General features: G+C 35.9%; 1 protein-coding gene across 2 annotated transcripts; it reads right to left on the bottom strand.

Annotated features, from left to right (window-relative positions):
- Positions 1–412: 412 nt before the first annotated feature.
- On the bottom strand, positions 413–8936 carry LOC108861675 (dof zinc finger protein DOF1.4). 2 transcript variants are annotated; one of them, XM_057010513.1, is made up of 2 exons: positions 8820–8936; positions 413–1952 (listed from the first exon to the last, which is right to left on the bottom strand). In XM_057010513.1, the coding sequence occupies exons 1-2, from the start codon at positions 8832–8834 to the stop codon at positions 1020–1022; spliced, it is 948 nt and encodes a 315-aa protein (XP_056866493.1). In that variant the 5' UTR covers positions 8835–8936; the 3' UTR covers positions 413–1019. The 2 variants fall into 2 exon arrangements, with proteins under 2 accessions (XP_056866493.1, XP_018491104.1); XM_018635602.2 differs by lacking the exon at positions 8820–8936 and adding an exon at positions 2212–2423.
- Positions 8937–26062: the final 17126 nt, after the last annotated feature.

The raw sequence follows: 26062 nt of genomic DNA on the forward strand, positions 1-26062 counted from the left end.
CCAAATCTTTGACGAATAGATCTATCTCCAACTCTTGCACGAAAAGAGTCATTGCAAAGAAAATGACATGAAGGAGGTGGTATGAACTCGTGCCCACTTTACAAAGACACATCACTAAATTCCAAGCCTGGACCAAAACTTGTGTTCATATATACATGGAACCATGAGTTGTAGGCTAGGTTGTAGCCAAAATGCTATAGACAAAATCATCAATATGACATAACTACGAGCAGGATGTCTTATATAAATAAAATGCTTGTTCGCTTTGTCGGTCTTAGTATATACATATATATACTAATTGTATCCATTGACGTCGTTTCTGCGAAGTTTCTCATATTCATAAGCTAAAGGACGCTTTCCTTTTGGACAATTAATCAAGTCATCCACATGTACGTTCGTCCCACATCCATCGTGATTATATGTAGATATAATTACATAATATACATAGACATGTATCCGAAAGAGCCGTAATAACATAACTGATACATGAATAACCAAAGTTATAACAATGCAAAACCACACTCCTCTCTCTGTTTGTATACCCAATGAAAGCCACACCAAAGAAGAAATGTGAAACTAAAAAGAAATCAAACGTGAAAACTATTGAGTTCTCTGACCCCATGAGAAACTCAATTTAACCCAAGTTACCCTTCTAATTCCAATGAAAAGAAACACCAACCCATGTGGTGGACCTTAGAATTACATAGATTAAAATAAAGATGATGAAAGTCAGGACCATGTTATTTACGTGCACATATAATTTACCTTGAGTGAACTTAACATAGTAAACCTTGAACCAATCTTGAGCCCCCCTTTTGTTTTTCTTGAACAACTTAATGTGAAGGAAGATGTTGAGATGAAGAGGATCCGAGGGAGTTTATAGTGGCTAACATCAACACATCCCCTGATTTTATCTCTCTGATCCAAGCTTCTTCTCACATCTCAAAACACAAAGAAAAAAAGTGATGAAGATAAAACCCCAGCTAGTTATATAGATCCTATAACCAATAAGTTTTGGTTTATATCAAGGAGGTAAGGGATGATCCAACGTTATTATTTGTCGGATCAAGCCATGCTCCATTGACAACACTTGCATTATTCCATATGTTGTTGTAGTTTGAAGGATCTAAAGAGGATGGTGACATGAATCCATTAATGTTTCCGGAGATCTGATCAAGCTTCCCTTCTTTGTTCACATCTTCATTGTTTTCCCTAACATGCAAATCTTGAAGTGATGCTAGGGTTTGGAGATGTGATTGTCCCATCATCTCACAACCATTGTTCACGGGCTTGTGTGGATGCTGGAGGAGACTAGAGGAAGACAAAGACACCGAAGACCCGAATAGACCCGAGAGAAGGAAGGGTTTGTTTTCTGTAGAGTTGTTGATGAAGCCACCATTAATGGTGTGGTCATGACTCATATGATGAGGTAGCCCTAGACCAAGAGAACTAAGGCCACTAAAACCAGATGAGAAAAACTTGCTCTCTAAACCACTTGATGAAGTCTTCGAAGAATCACTGAACCGGCTAGGAATCATTGGAAGACTATTACAACTCACATGATCTGATAAACCATAGAACATGGGATGATGATTCATGGAAGAGAAATGTGAGATCTGATGATGACGGTTATTAGGGGATGAAGAAGTAGTCTTCGAGGCCGTGGATGCAGCGGTTGAGGTTGCAGTTGCTTTCCGCTTCACACGTTTGTTCTTCCGGTAGCTACCGCCTACGGGAACGTTACGGAGGGTCCCTCCTCGTGTCCAATACCTCTTGCAAGCCTTGCAAAAGTGCCGCGGCTGAGAGAGGCTGTAGTTGTTGTAGTAACAGAACTTTGTGTTAGAGGAATCGCAACGAGGGCATTTAAGTTGCGGTTGCGGTTGATGCGCTTGCTGTTGTTGCGGCTGCTGATGAGACGGAGCCACGCTCATGTTCTTGCTCTGCATACTCGCCTGAGAAGAGAGGGAGAATTTTAGACCGTGTGGTTAACTAAAGGCAAGAGAACAAATGGATATTATTCGGATCCAAAAGCTAGGAAACAAAAGATAAATGACTCATTTATTTGGGGAATATATATATACATATATAAGAGAGAGAGAGAGAGAGAGAGAGAGAGAGAGAGAGAGAGAGAGAGAAGAGAGAGAGAGAGAGAGAGAGAGAGAGAGAGAGAGAGAGAGAGAGAGAGAGAGAGAGAGAGAGAGAGAGAGAGACCAGTGGATTGGTATTGCGAGAGCTGATGCTAGGCATCTTCTTCTCTTGGTCATAATTGCCAAACATATCTTTCTTGATTAAGCTCTTTTGATTTTGTTTTCTTTCTTTGTTTCTTCACTTCTTAAAAAAGAGAATCCTTATGAAACCAGCAGTGTACAGACAAAGAGCTGTTGGCCACTGAAGCTATTATTACCGTCTTACTTTCAAAGATTGAAGCACAAAGATTCTTGACAGATGTTTTCTTAAGCTCGTTAATTTATATTATTTGTAATATTGTTACTTGTGCCACTATTCATTAACTTTTATATATGTCACTAGGGTTTATGTTATGTACTAGTATTATTTTGTTAATATTTGGTACAGAGATGTTCAAGATGCCTTTGTACTAAAAATGGTCCTTACACACTTATTTACGAAATATATCATAAAACAACAATTTGACATCTTATTTTTTAAGAAAAAATATCAGGTTTCTTAACAAAAATTTTATACTCTTAATATTTTATTAAATTATAACAAATTTCAATAACCACTCTTTAACATAAATTTTTTTAGGCAAACTAAATTTATCTGCATCACATTTATAGTGAAAAGTAACTTGTGTTAAGGAAATACTTTTGACATTAAGGACCTCTATGTAAATATTTAATTCTACAGTTTATCCTACTTGTACATATTGTATAAATACTTTCTATACATCTAATAAAAAATTCATTCAGCCTATTATCTATATGATATTAGAGCAAGGGCTCTTAACCTAAGCAGCCTTTCTAATTTTTTTTTAAAAAAATTTCTTCAACCTTACAATGTCTGGACCTTCAAACTTTTCAGCATCCATGTCTGAAACCATCACGGCTTCGACCACCTCTACCTTGTCAGGTCCACGCTCTTTTCGAAGGCTATGATCTCGCAGGCTATCTTGATGGCTCGGTCGAGATACCCTCTGCGACAATCACTACTGATAGAGAAACCACCGCAAATCCGCTTTATGCACTCTGGAAGAGACAAGATCGTCTCATATACAGCGCACTCCTTGGCGCCATTACCTCCACGCTGCAGCCTTTGTTCTCCACAACCAACACATCCGCCGAGATCTGGACTACGCTTTCGTCGACCTATGCGAAACCTTCCCGAGGCCATATCAAACAGCTGCGACAGCAAATCAAAAAGTGGGTCAAGGGTACTAAGTCTATTGACGAGTACTATCAAGGCCTTACGGCGAGATACGATCAACTCGCCTGACTGGGTAAAGCCGTCGACATTAAGGATCAGATCGAACAACTTCTTGAAGGTCTTCATGAGGATTACAAGATCATCGCTGATCAAGTTGCTGGACAGGACATTCCACCCTCTCTCAAAGAGCTTCACGAGAAGCTCATTAATCATGAGACGAAGCTGCAGTACTCGAAGCAGCCAGTCTCCTTTGTTCCAGTCACAGCCAACTAAACTCATCAACGTGGCTCCTCTGGTCAACATAGCAGTGCGCACAATCGCAATCAGAACTCGCGTCGTGGTGGTTATCGTAGTAACCAAACATGGCAGCAGAAGCAGCAATTTCGGGCTCCGACAACTCCAAAAGCAGGACGTGGTGGCTATCAGGGACGATGCCAACTGCGCGGTGTATTTGGACATAGTGCTCGCCGATGCTCTAAACTTTCTACACAAGGTGCGTCTCTCTCACAGCAGACGTCGCAGATTCCATGGCAACCACGATCTAATGTTGCTCATGCCACCGCCTATGCTCCGAATCAGTGGATTCTCGACAGTGGAGCTACACATCACCTGACTTCCGATCTCTGCAATCTCGCCCTGCATCAGCCTTACAATGGTGGTGAAGAGGTTGACATAGCCGATGGATCAGGTCTTGCAATTACACATACTGGTTCTAGTAACTTTCCTACGCCATCAAAGTCACTTAAACTCAATGATATTTTGTGTGTTCTGAATGTTAATAAGAACCTTATCTCAGTTTATCGGCTATGCAATGCTAGTCAAGTTTCTGTGGATTTTTTTAGTGCTTCTTTTCAGGTGAAGGATCTCAACTTGGAGGTCCGGTTGCTTCAAGGTCGCACGAGGAATGATTTGTATGAGTGGCCATGGTCATCTCTGAACCCAACCGCAAGCTATGCATCCTACCCAGATACAAAAGCTACCCTTAATCAATGGCATAGGCGACTTGGCCATCCTTCCTCTTCTATTCTCAAAACAGTTGTTTCTCAGTTTTCTTTGCCTTGTTTTCAACCTTCTTTGAATATTTTCCCTTGCAATGATTGCCTTCTTAATAAAACTCATAAGCTTCCTTTTCATGAGAGTACAATTCGATCCACAAAACCCTTACAATATGTCTTTAGTGATGTCTGGCAATCTCCTGTTTTATCCTCTAAAAACTATAAATACTATCTTATTCTGGTAGACCATTTCACTCGACACACTTGGCTTTACCCCCCTACTGCCAAATCTAAAGTCAAAACTATTTTCCTATCCTTTAAACCTCTCGTAGAAAATCGATTCCAAACCAAAATTCAAACACTTCACTCTGATAGTGGGGGAGAATTTATTGCTTTGAGATCATATCTAGCGACTTATGGCATCAGCCATCTTACCATCCCACCTCATACTCCTGATCTAAATGGTCAATCAGAACGAAAACATTGACACATTGTCGAGACTGGCCTTTCACTTCTTTCAGTCACTAACCTACCTCTCACTTTCTGGCTGCAAGCCTTTGCCACCTCCGTCTTCTTGATAAACCGAATGCCCACACCAGTCTTGCACAATCAGTCCCCTTTCCAAAAACTCTTTCAGATACCTCCAAACTACCATAAACTTCAAACCTTTGGTTGCTTGTGCTTTCCCTGGTTACGTCCTTATGCCCCAAATAAATTTGAGAACCGCTCCCTTCCTTGTGTTTTCCTTGGATACTCTCTCACTCAGAGTGGCTATCAATGTCTTGAACCTGTTTCAGGCCGTGTCTATATCTCTCGGCACGTTTTCTTTAATGAATCAGTCTTTCCCTATCACTCTCTAATTCAACCCGCACCCATACCCTCACCTTAGAAACTCGTTGTCCCACCTGAATCTTATATTGTTATCCCTACGCCATCACTCATACAATCTCCTCCAGCGGCAGTGAACGACCAGACTTCTGCGTGTGATACTTCACATGTAGCTCCGACATAAGCCACTGTAACTGCACCTACGTCTCAGCCTACTGCAATAGGATCTGCATCTCAACCTGCTGCAACTGCGCCTGCATCTCAACCACCTGCAACTGCGCCTCCTGCTGCAACAGCAACTCCGGCACCACCTGCTGAGATTGCTTCTCCGATACAACCTTCAGCGCCTACTGTTGTTGCTCCAACTGTTGTTGCACCTACTGTTGTTGCGCCTACTGTTGTTGCGCCTACTAAGCATGCTCCTGCTCGACACTCTATGATGACCAGGTCCAAGAACAATATAACAAAGCCTAGTTCTAAGTACAACCTTAACGTACAACTCCTGTCTGATCCTCACTGGATTCCCACGACTTGGCAACAAGCTATTAAGCATGAGCGATGGCATAAAGCGATGGCTTCAAAGTTTAACTCCACAAATGAAAATCACACATGGGATCTTGTTGAAGCAACTCGACACATGAATATTGTTGGATGCATGTGGGTGTTTACGATTAAATATAATCCTGATGGCAGCATTGATCGCTACAAAGCAAAGATAGTTGCGAAAGGCTTTCATCAACAGCATGGGGTCGACTACAACGACACTTTCAGCCCGGTTATTAAGTCAATGACAATTCGCATAATTCTGGGTCTTGCTGTTAACATGGACTGGCCGGTGAGACAAATTGATGTCAAAACCTCCTTTCTACAAGGACATCTTGATGATGAAATCTTCATGTGTCAACCGCCGGGTTTCCACAATGCCGATCGTCCTACTCATGTTTGTAAGTTGCGCACATCAATTTATGGTCTAAAACAGGCTCCCCAGGTATGGTACTCTGAACTCAAGAACTTCCTACTTCACGCAGGCTTCTACAACTCTGTTTCTGATACATCGCTCTTTATTTTGCGACATGAGAACAAGTTTGTGTACCTGCTAGTCTATGTCGATAACATACTTGTTACTGGCACATGTTTTGCGATGGTTCAACAGGTCATTGATGCTCTGGCTGCGAAATTCTCGATTAAAGATCTTGGGGATCTTGGCTATTTCCTCGGTATTGAAACCATACGCACACCTCATGGACTGCATATGATGCAGCGGAAGTATATTACTGATTTGCTGCAACGGACAGGTATGCTAGAAAGGAGTTGGCTTCTCTAGAAGCCTACTAATAATAGTATGAGGTTAAGTACCAGCTAGCATTCCGGAGATTGCCGGGGGTATTTGACCGCGGCGGGATAGAGTCTTCCTTCTACGATTCCGAACGGCTGCTAATGCCAAACCAAGAGAGCTACTAGCTAGGCAACAGGCGCTACCGGTGCTAGAAGCGCTTAATGGCAGGAGTCTTAATCTTCTTGGTCTTTTTCATCGCCGTAGTAATCTCTTTACTACGGATCGAAGTCATCCACCTACTGGGTGGTCAGGCTTTGCCCCTGTTGGAGCCCTTTTTATGGTATTTTTTTTCCGGTTCGTCTGGGGAGGTAGTGAATCACCAAACTGAGGCCTCTTCTCAGTGGTTTACGTATACTTCGGACATGCTGGAAGATTCGGCCAGTTCCGGGCGTAGCTCGTCGGTCAATCAACTCAATCTCATTTAGAAAGCTTATCCCCATTTCTTTTTCAGCAACTGAACGGGAAGTGGTTTAGGAAAGGACTTTTGAATCGGATGCGCTCGCCCAGCGAGAAAGGCCCTGACCCTGCCGACCAAGAAAAAAAGAGAACGAAAGGCGTTCCTCGAACTTCGTATTTTCCTAATTTGAGAAGAGGTACAAAGTGACTCGACTGTAAGGTCCACCAGGAGAAGTCTCGACTGAAAGGAGAGGAATGGTTAACCTTGAATGCTATTAATAAATTCTACAGCAATAGTCCCTCGGACTCGGAAAGTTATAACGAAAATGGCTAACCCAATAGCGAGGGGGAATTGGCCCAAAAATTGGATAGGGGTCAAGACGCAGTCGGGCGCCGGCGGCTTACTCAAGTGCCCCCCGAACCGCGCGAAATGGTCGCCTATTACACGGCTCACTAACTCTGCCTGGGGTGGGGGTACGTACCTATTTATTATTCGTCGCCGGTCCGGCTTAATGGAGACATTCGAAACCAGTTGCGACTCCACTTGCAGCCTCACCGAAACTCACATTGAATTTGGGTCCTCCTTTATCTGATCCAGCGGAATATAGACGAGTTGTTGGTAGTCTCCAATATCTAGCTCTACTAGACCTGACGTTTCATACGCGGTAAATTTTCTCTCACAGTTTATGCATCGTCCTACTGTTGACCATTGGAATGCTGTTAAGCGAGTCTTGCGATATCTTTATGGCACCCTTAGCCATGGAATTTATCTACGGAAACAGACTGCTCCTCTTTTTCATGCATTCTTTAATGCTGACTGGGCTGGCGATAGTGATGACTATGTCTCCACAAATGGCTACATTGTCTACTTAGGCACTCATCCTCTCTCTTGGACCCCGAAGAAACAGAATGGTGTCGCTCGATCTTCCACTGTGGCTGAGTATCACGCTGTAGCTAATATTGCAGCTGAAATCAGATGAATTTTCTCTCTCATAACAGAACTTAGTGTCGTTCTCCCGTCCACACCTAGAGTTTACTGCGACAACATTGGTGCTACGTACCTCTGTGCTAATCTTGTCTTCCACTCTTTATGAAACATATTGCGCTTGACTATCACTTTGTTCGAAGACAGATTCAGAACCATGCTCTTCGGGTAAAATATGTTTCAACACATGATCAGCTTGCAGATGGGTTAACAAAACCACTTTCACGGACACAATTTCAGATCTTATGAGACAAGATTGGTGTCACCAAGGTTCCACCATCTTGAGGGGGCGTGTTAAGAAAATACTTTAAACATTAAAGACTTCTATGTAAATACTTAATTCTACAGTTTACCCTACTTATATGTATTGTATAAATACCTTATATACATCTAATAAATAATTCATTCAGCCTATTATCTATAACTCGTGTCCCTAATTAACATAAAAACAACTTTACTTACAAAATATTACATTTTCTTTTTATAAATTACCTCTATTAGTTTACATAAATTATATTTTTATTCTTTTGCAATCAAATCCCATAGGAATAATCTCAAACATTTTTATTTAAAAACGGTAATTAAATATTTACTGGACGTTTACACTTATTACACTTATTATATATATATATATTTAAATTCAAAATTTCAAATACCATCAATTAATTGTGTAGATTCAATGACGACAATAATTTTAAGATATTCATGTAAATTAATAATAAAATTAATAAGAAAACAATTCTACGTTTTTTTGGTAATTGGAAACAATTCTACTTGACATCGTGTAAAATATGTCAGTCCTTGGGAGGAAAAAACTACTTCAATCCAGAATCAATGTAAGCAACTAAAAAGTATTAAAAATTCTTAATCCTTTTGCAAATAGAAATAGTTATACCTGTTTGTCAGCCATCCGTTCTAACGGAGCCTCCCGAATCTGGATTGCAACATCGTCTTTGGAAATTCTATGGTCTCCACCTTTGTGTTCCAATTGTTTGATGGGTTGTATTGCCTTATTGTTGAGTCGTGAATACGATTTTCTAAAGAATATAGTATTTTTCAAATACGATTTTCTAAAGAAGGTAGTATTTTTTTTCTATACTTTCCTATGAAATAAAATAATTTTATTACAGAGACATACTATTGTAGTAAAAATTACAGTATAATAGAATTACTTTATTTTTTAAAAATATAGAAAAATTGCATTGGAAATGTTCTTAGACTTTAGAGTTTGAATACCAAATCAAATCCGATCATAAGAAAATAATAACAGAAAATAAATTGCAAACACAAGCAAAAATAAAGCTTCAATGTTTCGATGAGTTCAATATACATTAATCTTCTTGGAAAATCTTTTAAGTCCTCTTGTTTTTCCTAATTTGAATTGAAAACCACCAAAAAAAATCATTTTTTCTCAAGATTGGATAGATGATGAAAATTCAGTTTAGTCTTAACAAAACTAAACTTCTAAATACTTACGTACTTGAATTTTTGTTTGTTGGCCTTTTGTTTTGTTATTTTTTTTCTTCCAACAATACGTATTAGCATATTAAAATATTTATTTTTTTGTAACTTATTAAAATATGTATTTTCTTGACCAAAAACAGTACGCATGCTTAAATATGAGTGGTGGTTTAACGATAAAATTAATAAAAATAATTTGGTTACATGTATTAATTTTGAAAACATATGAACTACTAACACTATTCAGAAGGATGAAACAGAAAAAAATGTTTAATATTTTGTACGAATCAGAGCAAACATACAATATTTCAAATTTACGGAAATGCTGTCTCCTGCCCAGCCCTAAATTTAGCTTAAGAAGGCGGGTCAAGTTGGCAAACCAAATCTAGATCCCTAATCGATTAACTTACATTAAACTGAAGTGTATATATTTATATTGAAAAATGCAAGAAGAAAAAGATAGAGACAATAAAGGAGAATGTAACAGGTGAATCTTTCAGAGGGATCGAGGAACATCACTCATTACGATAAGTGATATTCTTTTGCATATTGTGGAATTGGGGTGAATCCCTAGACCCACATCACCCTATAAATCCCACTTCCAACTCGTTTTAATTTATACAAACCCCAACTATCATATACTATACGCACCTATCATACAGACTCACTATAGTTTATACGCGTCGGTTTGAATATTATATAATACTTCCCCAAAAACAGTACTAGTTGCAACTTTTGAGATGGTCGTAATAATTCAAGAGATTGCTTACGATATTTTGAGGATGTTTTAGAGATAATAATACACTAGATTTTGACCCGCGCTTTTGAAGCGCGGAATATTTTACGATGAAAAATTTCACTAATAATTTAACAAATATTTTGGTAAATTTTAAAGAGTGTGTATTTAAAATATTTTTGCATTTAAATCAGTATTTTTAAATTCAACCCGATTGTGATTATACCGGTTAATCCGGAGATCTGACAATTCAATTTATGTTTTTAAAATATTCATATTAAAAAATCACTAAAATCCGAGACTAACCGATTGAACTGATGGATGACCGATATGTAATCTAATTGGATTTAAATTGTAATAGCTTCATAATTTGTAATCTTATAATCGAAATTTTAAAGTTCACTATTTTGCAATTTATGATAGTGAACTTTAAAATTATGACGTTTCTAGAAAATTTTAAAGAGAAAATGATAGATATAAAATAACTAAGATTAATTATTGTATTATTTGGAAACATTGATAGTAGTATAAAAATATATTGTTTGGAAACATTGATAGTAGTATAAAGAAATAAATATATTGTTTGGAAACATTGATATTAGTATAAAGAAATAAGTATATTGTTTGGAAACATGGATAGTAGTATAAAGAAAGGAACATAAAGTGATTTAATGTATGTTTAACTATAAAGTATAAGATGTATTTAATTTAAAAACTTACAAAATAAATATTAGGTCTAATAGAATGTTTCTGTTTTAATAAGATAGATTCAACAATGACAGCAATACACAATCTAATGGTAAGAAAACAAATATAATCTTTTAAATTTAAATAACTAATTTCAAAACAATTAGGAACTTTTTTCATATTGATTGACGTCACGAAATCCGGTCTTGGTGACTACGATAATTTTTGGAAATTGCCACTATTGTCCAAGCATAGTTGAGATATAGGCATGGTAGATCAAATTAGCATATCTATTTATCTTATTAAAACAGAAACATTTTGTTGGACCTAACATTTATTTTGTAAGTTTTTAAATTAAATACACCTTTATACTTTATAATTAAACATATATTAAGTCACTAATATTCCTTTCTTTATACTACTATCTATGTTTCCAAACAAAATAATTATTTCTTTATACTACTATCAATGTTTCCAAACAATATATTTTTATACTATTATCAATGTTTCCAAATAATACAATAATTAATCTTAGTTATTTTATATCTATCATTTTCTCTTTAAAATTTTGTAGAAATGTCATAATTTCATAAATTGCAAAATAGTGAACTTTAAAATTTCGATTATAAAATTGCAAATTATGAAACTATTACAATTTAAATCCAATTAGATTACATATCGGTCATCCATCAGTTCAATCGGTTAGTCTCGGATTTTAGTGATTTTTAATATGAATATTTTAAAAACATAAATTGAATTGTCAGAGATTGAATTTAAAAATACTGATTTAAATGCAAAAATATTTTAAATACACACTCTTTAAAAATAACCAAAATATTTGTTAAATTATTAGTGAAATTTTTTATCGTAAAATATTCCGCGCTTCAAAAGGGCGGGTCAAAATCTAGTTATCACTTATAAGTCGTGATTTTGATGAAAAAGGAGTTTAAGAGTTAATACGAAGTGGGGTTGGCTTAGACTCGCAAGGAAAAACAGAGAAGAAGATTTTTGAGAAGTGAAAGCTCCAAGAGGAAAGGGACAAAAGAGAGCATAAGTGCATGTGATGTTCCATCTCACTCACTGCCAACAACGAATGGGTTCACATTTCCAATCTCCACTTTATTCTCCATCGTCTCTTTCCTTACATTATCTTTGCTTTTCTTTACTTTTGTTCTAGTAAAATAATAGAATTAGATCTTAGGTTTAGTGTCGAAAACAAAATCATATAGATATTACTGTATTTTGACAACAAAAAAAAGATATTACTGTATATTTGCGAATTTTATTGCATTCAAACAGTGCTAAAAATTTGTATTTCAGATGATGTATAATGAGAAAAAAAATCCGAAACATTCAGCATGAAGATCATCAATGTCTTTGTTTTCTTTTAAAATTAATGGGAAATATGGAATAATGATTTATATTAAAAAAAATAGTAAATTATTGGGTACGAATGATACAGAACAACAATCCAAACAAATGTGTTCGACGGACGAACATTTCGTTTTATAAGACGAGAACACAAATTAAATAGTGACTATACATAAAATACAGATAGACATAATATCTACTAAAATTGAGGAATACTTTGTACTTTTGTAGTACATCCAGTTACCATAACGATTTAATAAATTGTATTGATCGATAAGATGATCTGATTTGGTTTTTTAAAAATGAATTATAATTTTTAATTGGTTGCTGCATTTCAACCACAGGGTGTTTGCTTAATAATCAATATCATTAATGATTTTTTTACTCTCTAACACACTTTTTGTCTTTGAAATTGCATAAAAAGACACTTGTTGCCAACACTTTCTTCTTGTTCAATGTTTTTCTTGTCCTCAAACTAACTACACCATATTCAAACTATAGTTACTCCTAACTAAGCTGTCACTTTCGTCATAGTTAAAAAAAATTGATATATCAACTCTTTTTTTTTGTGTTTTCGAAAAACAACTTATATTCTCTCTCCGACTCCATTTTTTGAAAGTCAAATCTACTTTCCCAAATTTAATCTTTCGTTTACTAACCCTAGTTCTTTCTTCACCGCAGATCGACATTGGAGGTTTGTATTTTGAATTCCTTAATTTTTTTTTTGACTTTCAAGGAATTTCGAAATCTCTAACCTTTTATATTTTTCTTGTTTTAAGCTGTAATTTTGTGAACGGGAGAGATGACGAGCAAATCCGAGAGCTCCGGTCTGGAGAGGATGATGCGACGGCAAGCAGGTCCGAGCTCCGGTTTGGAGAGGACGTGACGACGAACAGGTCCGACCTCCGTAGTAGAAAAGACGACGACAAGCTCTCCTGTCTATTATATTTTGTGATTATGTTTTGTGGTGTGTTTATTAGAGATTTTATGGATGATGTAAACTCTTGTTTGTGACTATAAACGCTTCTTCATGATTAATAAAATTGGCCTCATCTGTTTATTGAAATTTTTTTTGGTTGATTGGATTTAGGATATGTTTTGACTCAATGAAGCAGTTTGTGGACCATCAGTTAGTTGGATATATCAATTCTTAACTAGAAGATTATAGTTTCTTGATATTCCATCAGTCATCCACATCCACAAATGGCAATGGCGAACTTTCGTCCACATCCACAAATGATAACCATTTTCAGCATCCACAAGCATGTACACACATATGCATATCAAAGAGACTCGCTTACGGTAACTCATAGACATATTGTCTTTTGAATCTTTAAGATTCAAGGAATGTGTTCGTTATTGGAGATTTGGGTTTGTTTAGTTTCAAATTGTGTTAGTTATTGCTTGGTTTAGTTTGGTTAGTTTTTGCTCAAAAAAAAGTTTGGTTAATTTAGTCAATTGTGGGTTGCAATTCCAAGGGTTCAAACTTTTAGTTTGGTATGTTTGGTCTACTGTCCACAGATCGATATCCACATCCATTCATATTCACAATACTAGTCATTCTATGTCTAAGACTCAAGTGTGTATTCATTCTATGTCTAAAACTCAAGTGTGCATCTTTTTTACAAATTATATAAAATATATCAGAATGGATGTTAAAATGTAAAGAAAAAGAAATTATAATTCACTGCACCCGAAAAAGAGATAAATGTTTGTTATAAAACAAAAAATTAGCTAACAAATACATGGGTGAGAAAGTGATTTAATAATACCGAAAAAAAGAAAATATGACTCTCTGTTATCTCTGTGGTGCTCATTTTCTTTTCAAATATCTGAGATTCTGTGAACAGAAGAGATAACGAGCATATCCGAGAGCTCTGGTCTGGAGGGAACGACGAGACGGCAAGCAGGTCCGAGTACAGACGACAGGTTGGCCAGCAGATCTGAGCTCCGGTGTGGACATCTTTTTTTATTTTTTCTATTCATTTATTTTTTTGTACATGAACATATTTTCTATCCACATTTTTCATGTCCACACATTTTATATAATCTTTTAAAATATGCAAAATATATATATATATGTTAGTGGATCTTAAAATGTAGAGAAAAAAAAAACTACAATCAGTTATGAAATTATTTATTTTATATATACTAAATTTTAAGGAAAACAAATAAAAACGTTTGGTAGGATAAATAGTATGTCTCCCAAACCAAAGGAAACACGCCACTTTTTGGAAACACGTCCCCCTCTTTGGTTCCCACACACTCTTATTATATTAATATAACAAATTCATCTATTCCTCAGTTTAACTAGAGCGCAAGGGTATAGTGGTATAAACACATTGGGGGAAGAGGAAAGAAGTGTGTCTCAAGTGGCATGTGTATAATGATGCAAAAAAAAAGAAAAAAATGTCTGATTTCATAATCAACTCATCATTAATTCAGGATCATCTATATTATTAAAAGAGAAGTACCCATATAAAATAACCCTTAGTTTTCAGTTTTATTTACACTGCCATGCCACTGACATTAAATATTATTTCCTATTTTAATACTGTCTTTTCCACTTTGATTAATGTGTTTTCCAAAATTAAATTTGAATTAAATACACAATTAAATAATACTTCATATTTTAATGTTTTGTCTTTTCCACTTACATTAATGTGTTTTTTAAAATTAAATTTGAATTAAATACATTTCATTAACTTCTCAATTAAATCAGTGTCAAATTCAAAAAAAAAAATATTTTTATTGGACAAACAATTCATGGAAATTATAATATCAACTCTTCATTGAACAAATCTAAACAAAAATAATATTACCAAATTTGAACCGAAACTAGATAATATCCAAACAGATTTACCATTTTGGTATTTAGAGAACCATAACTAAACCTTATCCGGACGAAATATTTCGGATATTCGAATGTATTTAAATCATATTTATATACTTCAATATGTTAGCTATTTTTCGAGTTAATATCCAAAATATAAGCTATTTTAAGTTGTTTAAAATATTTGAAATATAAAAATAGTCAAAAGTAAACATCTAAAGTAGATAAACAATAATCAAAACACCAAAAAAACTTAAAATATATATTTATTCTTCATCCAAATATTCAAGTTAAACCTATTTTAATTTTTAATTTACGTACTTTAGCTTACATTACTCAAATTTACATGTTATATATATTTTTTAGATTTAACGATATTTAAATATATATAAATTTAAAAATAGTTTAAACGGGTTATCAAACCCGCAAAGATCCAAATCAAATCGGAACCAAAGCTTATAAATACCCGAATAGAGCTAGAGTTTTTAAACTCAAAAATCTCAAACCCGAATAGATTTTAACCGAATTCGAGTGGATACCTAAATACGCATCCCTAGCTTAGTCAATATAAAATGATCAAATATTATAAATATACTATTTAGTATAAATAAATAAAAACTAAAACTGAAAATTAATACCCGTGCGGTCGCACGGATCAAGATCTAGTTCGTATTATTTGCTCCTACAACTATTTGGAATATTACTTTTTTTGCCACTAGATCCACTTACTAAAATAAAACTATTCATACATTTCTTTCTACCTTTAAAAATTATAGGCCTTGATTGGTAGAGCATTAATATTAGCATTATGCTCTACATTATCCTATCAACATTTGTTAAAAAAATATTTAGAAAAACATTTATAAAATGCTAATACTCTCCAAATACTCTATAACAAATGATCTCATATGAAACTTTTGGAAAAGCATTTGCATTTACAATTTATAAATTTTTAAAAAATATAATTAGTTTATTTATTTGATTTAATAATATCATAAATTATCTTTATATCCAGAAAATAAAATTTTGATTTCTAAATAAATTTACAATATGATTGTTTTTCTAAAAATAATATTTCACATTTAAAATATAATATAATTTATATAATTATATTATATTTTAAATGCGAAATAATATGTTTTAAAATATATATATTTTAATTGTAAATTTTAGGTTTTTAAAATAAAATTTTCGATATAAACATAATTTTTGAAATTAGTAAATAAAATAACTTAATTATACCTCTTTTATATATTAATATATAAAATAAAAAGATATATATAGATATATAATGATAATTTATTTGTTTTTTTGATAATATTCAAATTATTTTATATCTTAAAATAAATTTATATTTTATTTTTTTTATTTAATAATATTCAAAATTATTTTATATCCAAAAATAAATTTATATTTTAAAAAACAATTACATTTATTGTTTAAATAATAATATTTCATATTTAAAATTTAATTTAACTTATGTTATAATTTAAGATTCATTATTTTAATTAACAAATATATTATTAGTATATATATTATAATTTAATATATATATTATAATTTAATATATATGTATATTATAATTTAATATATATTATTTTAAAATAAATATATTATATACTAACTTTTATAAAAAAATTAAAATTATGTACTGCTACTGCTTTACCAATCATCTTATTAAAAATTTTAATAAGAGCATACAACTTCTACAGCATGCTTCTTCTTCATCAGCTGTATCAATCGAGATCATAATCGGCACAAAATGTGGAACCACTTCTGTTGACGTTATTATGTATGGCGACAGTTATGAACGAGAGTAATTGAGTAAGAAATGATTAACTTTATAAATGTCATTTATCATCAGGCTTCACTCGAGTATTATTCGCTGGTCCATTACAATTTAAACTTGATAAACATCTTTCTATCAATAAAACAGACTCATAATCGACAGACTTATATTTTGCCTCAAATTCTCCTTTTACTACCAAATTACCACCATTTGGTTAAAATTCTATATAATATCAGTACTTTTCTCTGAAAGAGATGTACTTACCTGAAACTTTCATATGATTTTGTATATCTTCTTGTAATCGTCCTGGAAATATATTTTTCCTATATTCTCCCCCGAAACTATATTCTCCAAATAAAAAATCTCCAACAGATACGAAGCTTCTATCTTTTAAGATAAAGTACTCATTTTCTTAACGAGTATATGTATACATAAAATATGTGTGTATGTGTATCTTGAATTGTTGATATAATATTTACGATAATGCATGTGGGAGGCAGATTGGAAAGAAAAAACAAAAAAGAAGCAAAAGCATTAACATATAGGGAAACTTAATGAATTTTGTAGTTATGTTATATGTATATATAATTTATACTTTTATATATTCAGGTATCCATTCGGTTCTCGATTCGGTTCCGGTTTGATTTGGTTCGGTTATTTTGGATATAGAAATATAAAAATCATTTGGGTATTTAAGGTTCTCGGTTCGATTCCAATTCAAATATTTTGGGTCGATTTCGATTCAGTTCTTCGGTTTCAGTTCTTTTGCCGAGGCCTCTGCGAAACTATGCCTTTTTTATTTATTCTTTTGAACTTCACTTCTTTTATCGAGTTTCAATGCTACATTGTCTTCTCCAGATTACTTTTGTAATCTCCTCTTCTCCGTTCTCTCACTACCATCTTTTACGGAGAAGGAGATGAGACTTCTGTTTTTTTTGTTTTTGTAAAATATTCAATCCATGTGATTAACTCTTCTCTTCGCTAGACGAGTTTCTTTTTTCTCTTTGGAGACTATTGAAGTAAACCGGATAAATTGGGTTAGCTGAATTAGTTTCCTTTCGCTGGTTCAGTGTATCTATTTCGGTTTAGTAAATATGTTTTGTATATAATATCTTTAGCTTGTAAACGGTAAGATCAGAAATGGAAATATACTTTTTCATAACAAACTTCTTCTTCTTCTTCATCTCTCTCTCTCTCTCTCTTTGATCTCAATACGGTATCAGAGCCATCACAAAGCTCTGTTATCGCTTGATTCCGCTTCGTTATTACTCTTCTCAGCTCGATCTCGACTCCGATCGTCGAAATTTGAGCTCCGATGGTGTCCATTAAGAAACTTCCTCGTCGTTCGACTCGAATCTCATCCAGATCGACTGCCGTGCCTCGCTCTCCTCTGCGAACCTCTCCGGTTGCTGTTTCTACACCAATCGATACATCGCAAGCGTTCTCCATGGCGAATCTCACCGATCTGACTCAGTCCCCTCTGTACTTGACTAACTCCGATCATCCAGGTTTACAACTCGTATCCATTCAACTTGATGGATCTAACTACGATGATTGGAGTGCTGCTATGAAGATTGCTTTAGATGCTAAAAACAAAATAGGATTTGTTGATGGTACTCTTACTCGTCCCGAAGAATCTCATCCTAGCTTTCGCGTTTGGTCTCGATGCAATAGTATGGTGAAATCGTGGTTGTTGAACTCCGTCTCAAGCCAGATCTATCGCAGTATCTTAAGCTTAAACGATGCATTTGACATATGGCGTGACCTTCAAGGTCGTTTTCACATGACGAATCTGCCAAGGACGTTTAATCTCACTCAACAGATACAAGATCTCCGTCAAGGTTCAATGTCTCTCTCAGAATATTTCACGACTCTTAAAACTCTATGGGATAGTCTTGAGAATTCTGATGAACCTGAACTTCCTTGTATATGTGGTAATGCTGTTAAACATCAGTTGAAAATTGAGCGTGGAAAGATTGTTAAGTTTTTGGCAGGGCTTAATGAGTCTTACACAATCATTCGTCGTCAAATCATCATGAAGAAAGTCTTGCCGTCACTGGTGGAAGTGTATAACATATTGGATCAGGATGATAGTCAGAAGGAATTCTCTAAGGTTACTCCTTCTCCATCCGCGTTTCAAGTCTCTGAAACTCCTCCAGCGACTGAGCAGGCTATCTGTTACGTTCAGAATGGTCCAAACAAAGGACGACCTATATGTTTTTTCTGCAAACGTCCTGGACATATTGCTGATCGTTGTTACAAGAAGCATGGATTCCCTCCAGGCTTTGTCTCTAAGTTCAAACCTCAGGATAAATCCAATGCTACTCCAAAGATTACTGCTCAGATCACTGCACCTACTGAGCAGAAGAATGTGAACATCGACAACATGCTTGGTAGTCTCTCAAAGGACCAGATACAACAGTTTATTGCTCTCTTCACTTCTCAGTTGCAGTCCTCACCTGCAACGGGTACTATGGAAGCGAGTACTTCTAACTCTGGTATCTCTTTCTCACCATCAACATATTGCTTTATTGGTATCTTGATGGTTTCACAGCATAACTTGTCTTCTCAAACATGGGTGATTGACTCTGGTGCTACACACCATGTCACTCATGAGAAACAACTGTTTATCTCTCTTGATACATCAGTTGAGAGTTATCTGAACTTACCAACTGGATCTACTATTAAGATCAGTGGTGTTGGCAAGGTTCAGCTTAATACACACATTTGTCTTCACAATGTGTTGTATATACCGGAATTCCGATTGAATCTCCTAAGCATCAGTTCATTGATGAGTGATCTGAAGTCTCACGTTATATTTGATCCCTTTACTTGTCTGATCCAGGATCCTACCAGGGCGTTGACGATTGGTCAGGGTAGACGTATTGGGAATCTATATGTCTTGGATACGCAGAGTATACAAGCTTCAGTGAACTCGGTTGTAGATGTTGGGGTGTGGCACAAGCGTCTTGGTCATCCTTCATATTCAAGACTGGACGTAATCTTTGATGCTTTAGGAACAACAAAACACAAGAATAAAGACTCTGCTTATTGTCATACTTGTCATTTGGCAAAGCAGAGGAAGCTTTCTTATTCTTCTCCCAATAATATTTGTAACACGAATCTTGAGTTGTTACATATTGATACTTGGGGTCCTTTTGCTGTTGAAACGATTGATGGATACAGATATTTCTTAACAGTTGTTAATGACCATTCTCGAGCTACCTGGATCTTTCTTCTTCGTACAAAGAATGAAGTTCTCACAGTCTTTCCTTCTTTCATTGAACAAGTTGAAAACTTATACAACACTAAGGTCAAATCTGTACGCTCTGATAATGCTCCAGAACTACAGTTTACTCAACTATATCAGAAGAAGGGTATCATGGCTTATCACTCATGTCCAGACACCCCAGAGCAAAACTCAGTGGTTGAACGCAAGCACCAACATATTCTCAATGTTGCTAGAGCCTTGGTGTTTCAGTCTAATGTTGAACTCTGTTATTGGGGTGACTGTGTGCTCACTGCGGTCTTCCTCATCAACAGAACACCATCTGAACTCCTTTCTAACAAGACACCGTACGAGATCTTGACTGGTAAAGCACCAGTTTATTCTCAACTCCGTACGTTTGGATGTCTGTGTTACGCTTCATCCTCTCCAAAGCAGAGACATAAGTTTCAACCTCGCTCAAAGGCTTGTGTTTTCTTGGGTTATCCTCCTGGAGTTAAGGGTTACAAGTTGTTGGACTTGGAAAGCAACATGATTTTTCTATCTCGGAATGTTCTTTTTCATGAAGATATCTTTCCTCTGAAGAAGACACCTCAAGATCATCCTGCGTTTCCTATTGACAGTCTCACATCACACCATTCTCCACCCTCAGGTATCCCTCCTCATTCTAAAACACAAACCATTCCTTCTTCCTCAGAAATTTCTTCTACTCGCATAAGAAAACCACCTTCTTATTTACAAGATTTTGAGTGCACTGCTTTGAATTCAACATCCCTTTATCCCATTTCAGACTCTCTTTCTTACTCAAAGCTTGCACCCTCATATCTCTCTTTCATAAATCATATTACTAGTATCCCTATTCCATCCTCTTATGCTGAAGCTCGTAAATCCAAAGAATGGTGTGCGTCTGTTGATGTAGAGCTTGATGCTATGGAAGCAACGAATACTTGTTCTGTGACAAGCTTACCTCCAGGAAAACGAGCAGTAGGATGTCGTTGGCTTCATTCTCTAAAGTTTTATGCTAATGGTACTCTTGAGAGAAGAAAGTCAAGATTGGTGGCTAAGGGTTACACTCAAAAGGAAGGGTTGGATTATAATGACACGTTTTCTCCAGTTGCTAAAATGGCTACTATCAAACTGTTGTTAAAGGTTGCAGCTTCAAAGCAATGGTTTTTAACACAGCTTGATATCTCTAATGCCTTTCTCAATGGTGAACTGGAAGAAGAGATTTATATGCAAATACCCGAAGGATATGCTGAGAAATATACTAGTAAGGGGGACTCTCTACCTCCTTGTCCAGCTCTTAAGCTACATAAGTCTATCTATGGCCTTAAACAGGCTTCTCGCCAGTGGTTTAAGAATCTTTCTCAAGCATTCTTTTCTATGGGATTTGTCAAAGGTCATGGAGATCACACGTTGTTTATCAAACAAATGGGTGATGATTTCTTGGTGGTATTAGTATATGTTGATGATATACAATAGCCAGTACTAGTCCTCAACTTGCTTCTGAGCTTACTGAAAATCTTCAACGATGTTTTAAGCTTCATGATCTTGGAGCTCTTAAGTATTTTTTGGGCTTAGAAATTGCTCGTACGTCTGAAGGTATCTCTCTTTGTCAGCGGAAGTATGCATTGGACTTACTTTCATCAACAGGAATGTCTGGTTGCAAACCATCCTCTGTTCCGATGATTCCTAATCTGAAAATGTCAAAGAGTGAAGGAGTGATTCTTGATGATGCTAGTATGTATAGGCGAATTGTTGGACGCCTTATGTACTTAACCATCACGCGACCAGATATAACTTTTGCTGTCAACAAGTTATGTCAATATATGGCTGCTCCTCGCACTTCTCATCTCAAGGCTGTTTACAAGGTCTTACAATATATCAAAGGTACCGTTGGACAGGGTTTGTTTTACTCTGCTACGGCCGATCTACGACTTCGAGGCTTTGCAGATGCTGACTGGGCCTCCTGTCAAGATAGTAGACGATCAACAACAGGTTTTACAATGTTTCTTGGATCTTCTTTGATCTCATGGCGTTCCAAGAAACAACCTACTGTATCCAGATCGTCCGCTGAAGCTGAATACAGAGCTCTTGCTCTCGCTTCTTGTGAAATGATGTGGCTGGTTGCTCTGCTTAAGGATCTTCGTGTTGCTCAAGTTGCAGTACCGGTTCTTTTCTCAGACAGTACAGCTGCAATCTACATCGCAACTAATCCCGTCTTCCATGAACGAACCAAACACATAGAACTTGATTGTCATACGGTTCGAGAGAAGCTGGATAAAGGTCTTCTCAAAACGCTTCATGTCAAGACTGAAGATCAGGTTGCTGATATCCTAACTAAACCGTTGTTCCCTGCTTCATTTGAACATCTTAAATCCAAGATGAGCCTCATCAACATCTTTAGTAGCTCATCTTGAGGGGGACTATTGAAGTAAACCAGATAAATTGGGTTAGCTGAATTAGTTTCCTTTCGCTGGTTCAGTGTATCTATTTCGGTTTAGTAAATATGTTTTGTATATAATATCTTTAGCTTGTAAACGGTAAGATCAGAAATGGAAATATACTTTTTCATAACAAACTTCTTCTTCTTCTTCATCTCTCTCTCTCTCTCTCTCTCTCTCTCTCTCTCTTTGATCTCAATACGTAATAGAGACTTTCGTTTTCGCTAAGGCGACTTTTTGTGGTGTTAATCAAACCAATAGAAGCAGTTCTTCAAGTTTTGATCTTCTATCTTCAATTTGGTTTGATCTTAATAAAGTTCTGATCTTTTGATCAAACTGTATTAGTTCTAGATTTCTTCCTTTTACGCAATTTCTTTCAAAATCCCGTGGTGCTTGAATCAGTTATCTTTCTACAATGGTTATGCACAGATCCTTTTCTAGATTGGAGTCAATCTTCACTCATCCATATATATGGATTCGATTGATGATAGATGAGTAAAGTTTCCAGTATAGAGAAGAAGACGTGCTGGAGGTTTTCACTGATTTAAGAAGGATCCAGTAGAGTTGGCATTCTAATCAAGAAAGGTCCAACGAAGAATCTGTTCTTTGACCAGTAGAAATGTGCTTTATCAACCGGAATGATAAGAAGACTGATTTCAGGCAGCGGTTATGGCGGAAGACAGGAGTATAAGGGTACAAAGATGAAGAATAGCAGCGTAGTGGTAGAGACCATGACGGAAGAACCGGTGGTTTGGCAAGAGATCAACCGGCGGCGATGGAAATTCCGATTGCATGTATTTTTTCTGCCACATATTTCTTGATTGTCACACGTGTAATGCTCAGCAGTACCCTTTGCCTTCGGGCTTAAATGGAATCAAAACAAATTGAAAAAAAAAGATTACTCTTGTAATATTTTCTTTTGGGTCAAGAGATTATTAAAATATAAATATTTCAGTATTTTATCGTTTTCTTCGACAGTGTTCTCGCAATTTTTTATTTGCAGTTTGTTATGAATAATTGCTTATGTGGATGTCCAGCCCATTAGTTTATGTACTTGTAGTCTTGGCCCATTCATGGCCTTTATGTATTAGCCCATAACCGACATGTAACTCCTATATAAGGAACACTTCTATGATGAAATAAGATAACAGAAATATTACTTTCACAACATGTTATCAGCACGATAGACCCTAAAACCCGAGCTACCTAAAAACTGACGAGACTTCAGAGAGGCGTATCTCCCAAACTGTATAGAACCAGAAGACAATTAAGTTATACACGTGAAGCTCTTGACGATACGAACAAGTTGTCACAAACGGATTGCAGATCGGAGCACAGACGCGCTGTCACGCGCAGAAACAATAGCCGCCGTCGACATTACTTTGGAAACCCTAATCCTAATTTCAGACGAAACTTCAAACCGCCGTATCTCTCCAACCGTGAGGAATCAGACGACGAGCCACCTATCCAATTCAAGATCTCGACGAGAAGAATCCAACGCCGTCAACCTCATCTCAATCCGATCTCGGACGCGTTCTCAAGGTCTATTACAAGGAGCGCCGTCAACTTGATTCAAAACCCTAATTCGGCCGCAACTTCAAATTGCTCTATCTCTCCAACCGTAAGGAGTTAGACGACGAGTAATATATCAAATCGAAGCTCGTGAAGAGAAGAATCCAGCGCCGCAAACCTTACATCAATCCGATCTCAGACGCTCTCTCTACATCCATTCTAAGGAACACCATCAAAACCTTAATCAAAGCCTAAACCGTCTCTAAAAGCTACAAGATGTTTTTTTTCAAACCTAAGACACGATCTGTTCCAGCCCGTTCCGGTCATTCAGTTCGCGATCCAACTTGTTCCTGCTCTCGGTGGTCTGGTTCTACAAAGTTTAGGTAAAACTCAAAATACTAAAAACCCATAATTGAATTGGTTGATTGATAAAGATTGAAACCTAAATTGGAATCCCAAATAGAACTGTTAGGTTGAAAGAATCGTTTAGGTTGTTAGATGGAACCTAATGATTGATTGTTTGGTTGTTTGATTACGTAAAACCTAGAACCCGGGTGCTAGGATTGTTTAACAATTGAAATTGTTTTTTAATTGTCTTCTGCTTAATTGTTTTCCATGGTGATTGTTTTGAAAAAAAAAATTGGAAAACTTGATATTGCTTAAAATTGGAAACATTAAGAAAAATGGAAACTTTGCATAATCACCTTGTTTTGATTTCCTTATTGCTATGCTTGCTTAATTTCGACCTTGGCTGCTAGATTTACCTTTTATCTGATTAAAGAATATGGAAACATTGTCTAGAAATCGAAATTTGAGTAAAAGAATTCAAGGACGTAGAAAACCCTAAGTTAAAATCGAAATTGCTTGCCTTGATTTCATGTATTCTTACTGGTGCATTGTCGATTTCTTGATGATTGTTTAGAACCTGCAAGCTCATGTCAATCTAGGATATTTGTTTTAGATTCATTCTCATGTTGAATTTGGAACTGATAATTATCGAACATGCATCATTATCCAACCCCATTAAAATCGGACATGATAATTACAAACCCTTAAAATCGGATATGCATCATTATCGTTTGATTCTTGCATAAAAGCATGCATCATGTCATTATCCACATTGGACTAGATATTTTCAAAGTCTTAAAATCGGATTTGATCATTACATGATTCACTGTCCATGATTCACTGTCCATGATTTTTCTGTCCATTGTTTACTGTCCATGAACTGATCATTTGCATATCATGTACTGACCTTGTAACTGGACATAGCATCTCTCATATCCGACCATAAAACCCGACTGGAACAATGTTCTTACAGGCTTTAAAACCGACCAGTTCATGTTCCGGTTTTATTTAAAATCGACCAATGCTTCCTAAAGCCACCTATAAGTGGTTGAACCTGAGAATCCAGGATTATCAATCTGTGGATGAGTATAACTCAGCACTGTTCAAAATTGTCTCCAAGATTGAGACTATGTGGAGAAGCAGTAACGAGGAAAGATAGACAAACAATAAGGAACAGTGCATTGAGGCCTCCTGGGACAGCCCCATTTCCTGATATCAATAAGGTAGTAGAGGAAAAGAAATAAAGAAACCATGTCCAAAGTGAAAAACCACACAGAAAATGTTGTGGTTGGACAGGACGTGGTGGGCGTGGACACAACCACTCCAAACGACTGAAAGCAAGGACACCACAATAAACTGTGGTCGTGGGTCCAGCTATGGCCGTAGGGGAGGAAGTAGTGGTCGTGGTGGTATATCCAAGCCATCACATTCGACCAATTCAGTGTGCCACATATGTGGAATGGGGAATCACTGGGCAGAGAATTATAGAACAGCCCGCCATCTTGTTGACATTTACAAAGGCAGCTTGAAAAGTAAGAACCCAGAGGCCAACATGGTTGAGAATGATAATGGTGACTTTGATCATAAGAGAGATGATCTCTTAAATGACTAAACAGATTTTCGACATTTCAGATTGTTTTATGATTTGGTGTTTTATTTATGAATTGTCATTTCCTAAATTTATATGAATTGCTTTATGTTTTATTTATAAATCCATTATCTTATTTTAGA

This window comes from Raphanus sativus, chromosome 5 (assembly GCF_000801105.2).
Source record: "Raphanus sativus cultivar WK10039 chromosome 5, ASM80110v3, whole genome shotgun sequence".
In the NCBI taxonomy this organism is placed as follows: domain Eukaryota; kingdom Viridiplantae; phylum Streptophyta; class Magnoliopsida; order Brassicales; family Brassicaceae; genus Raphanus; species Raphanus sativus.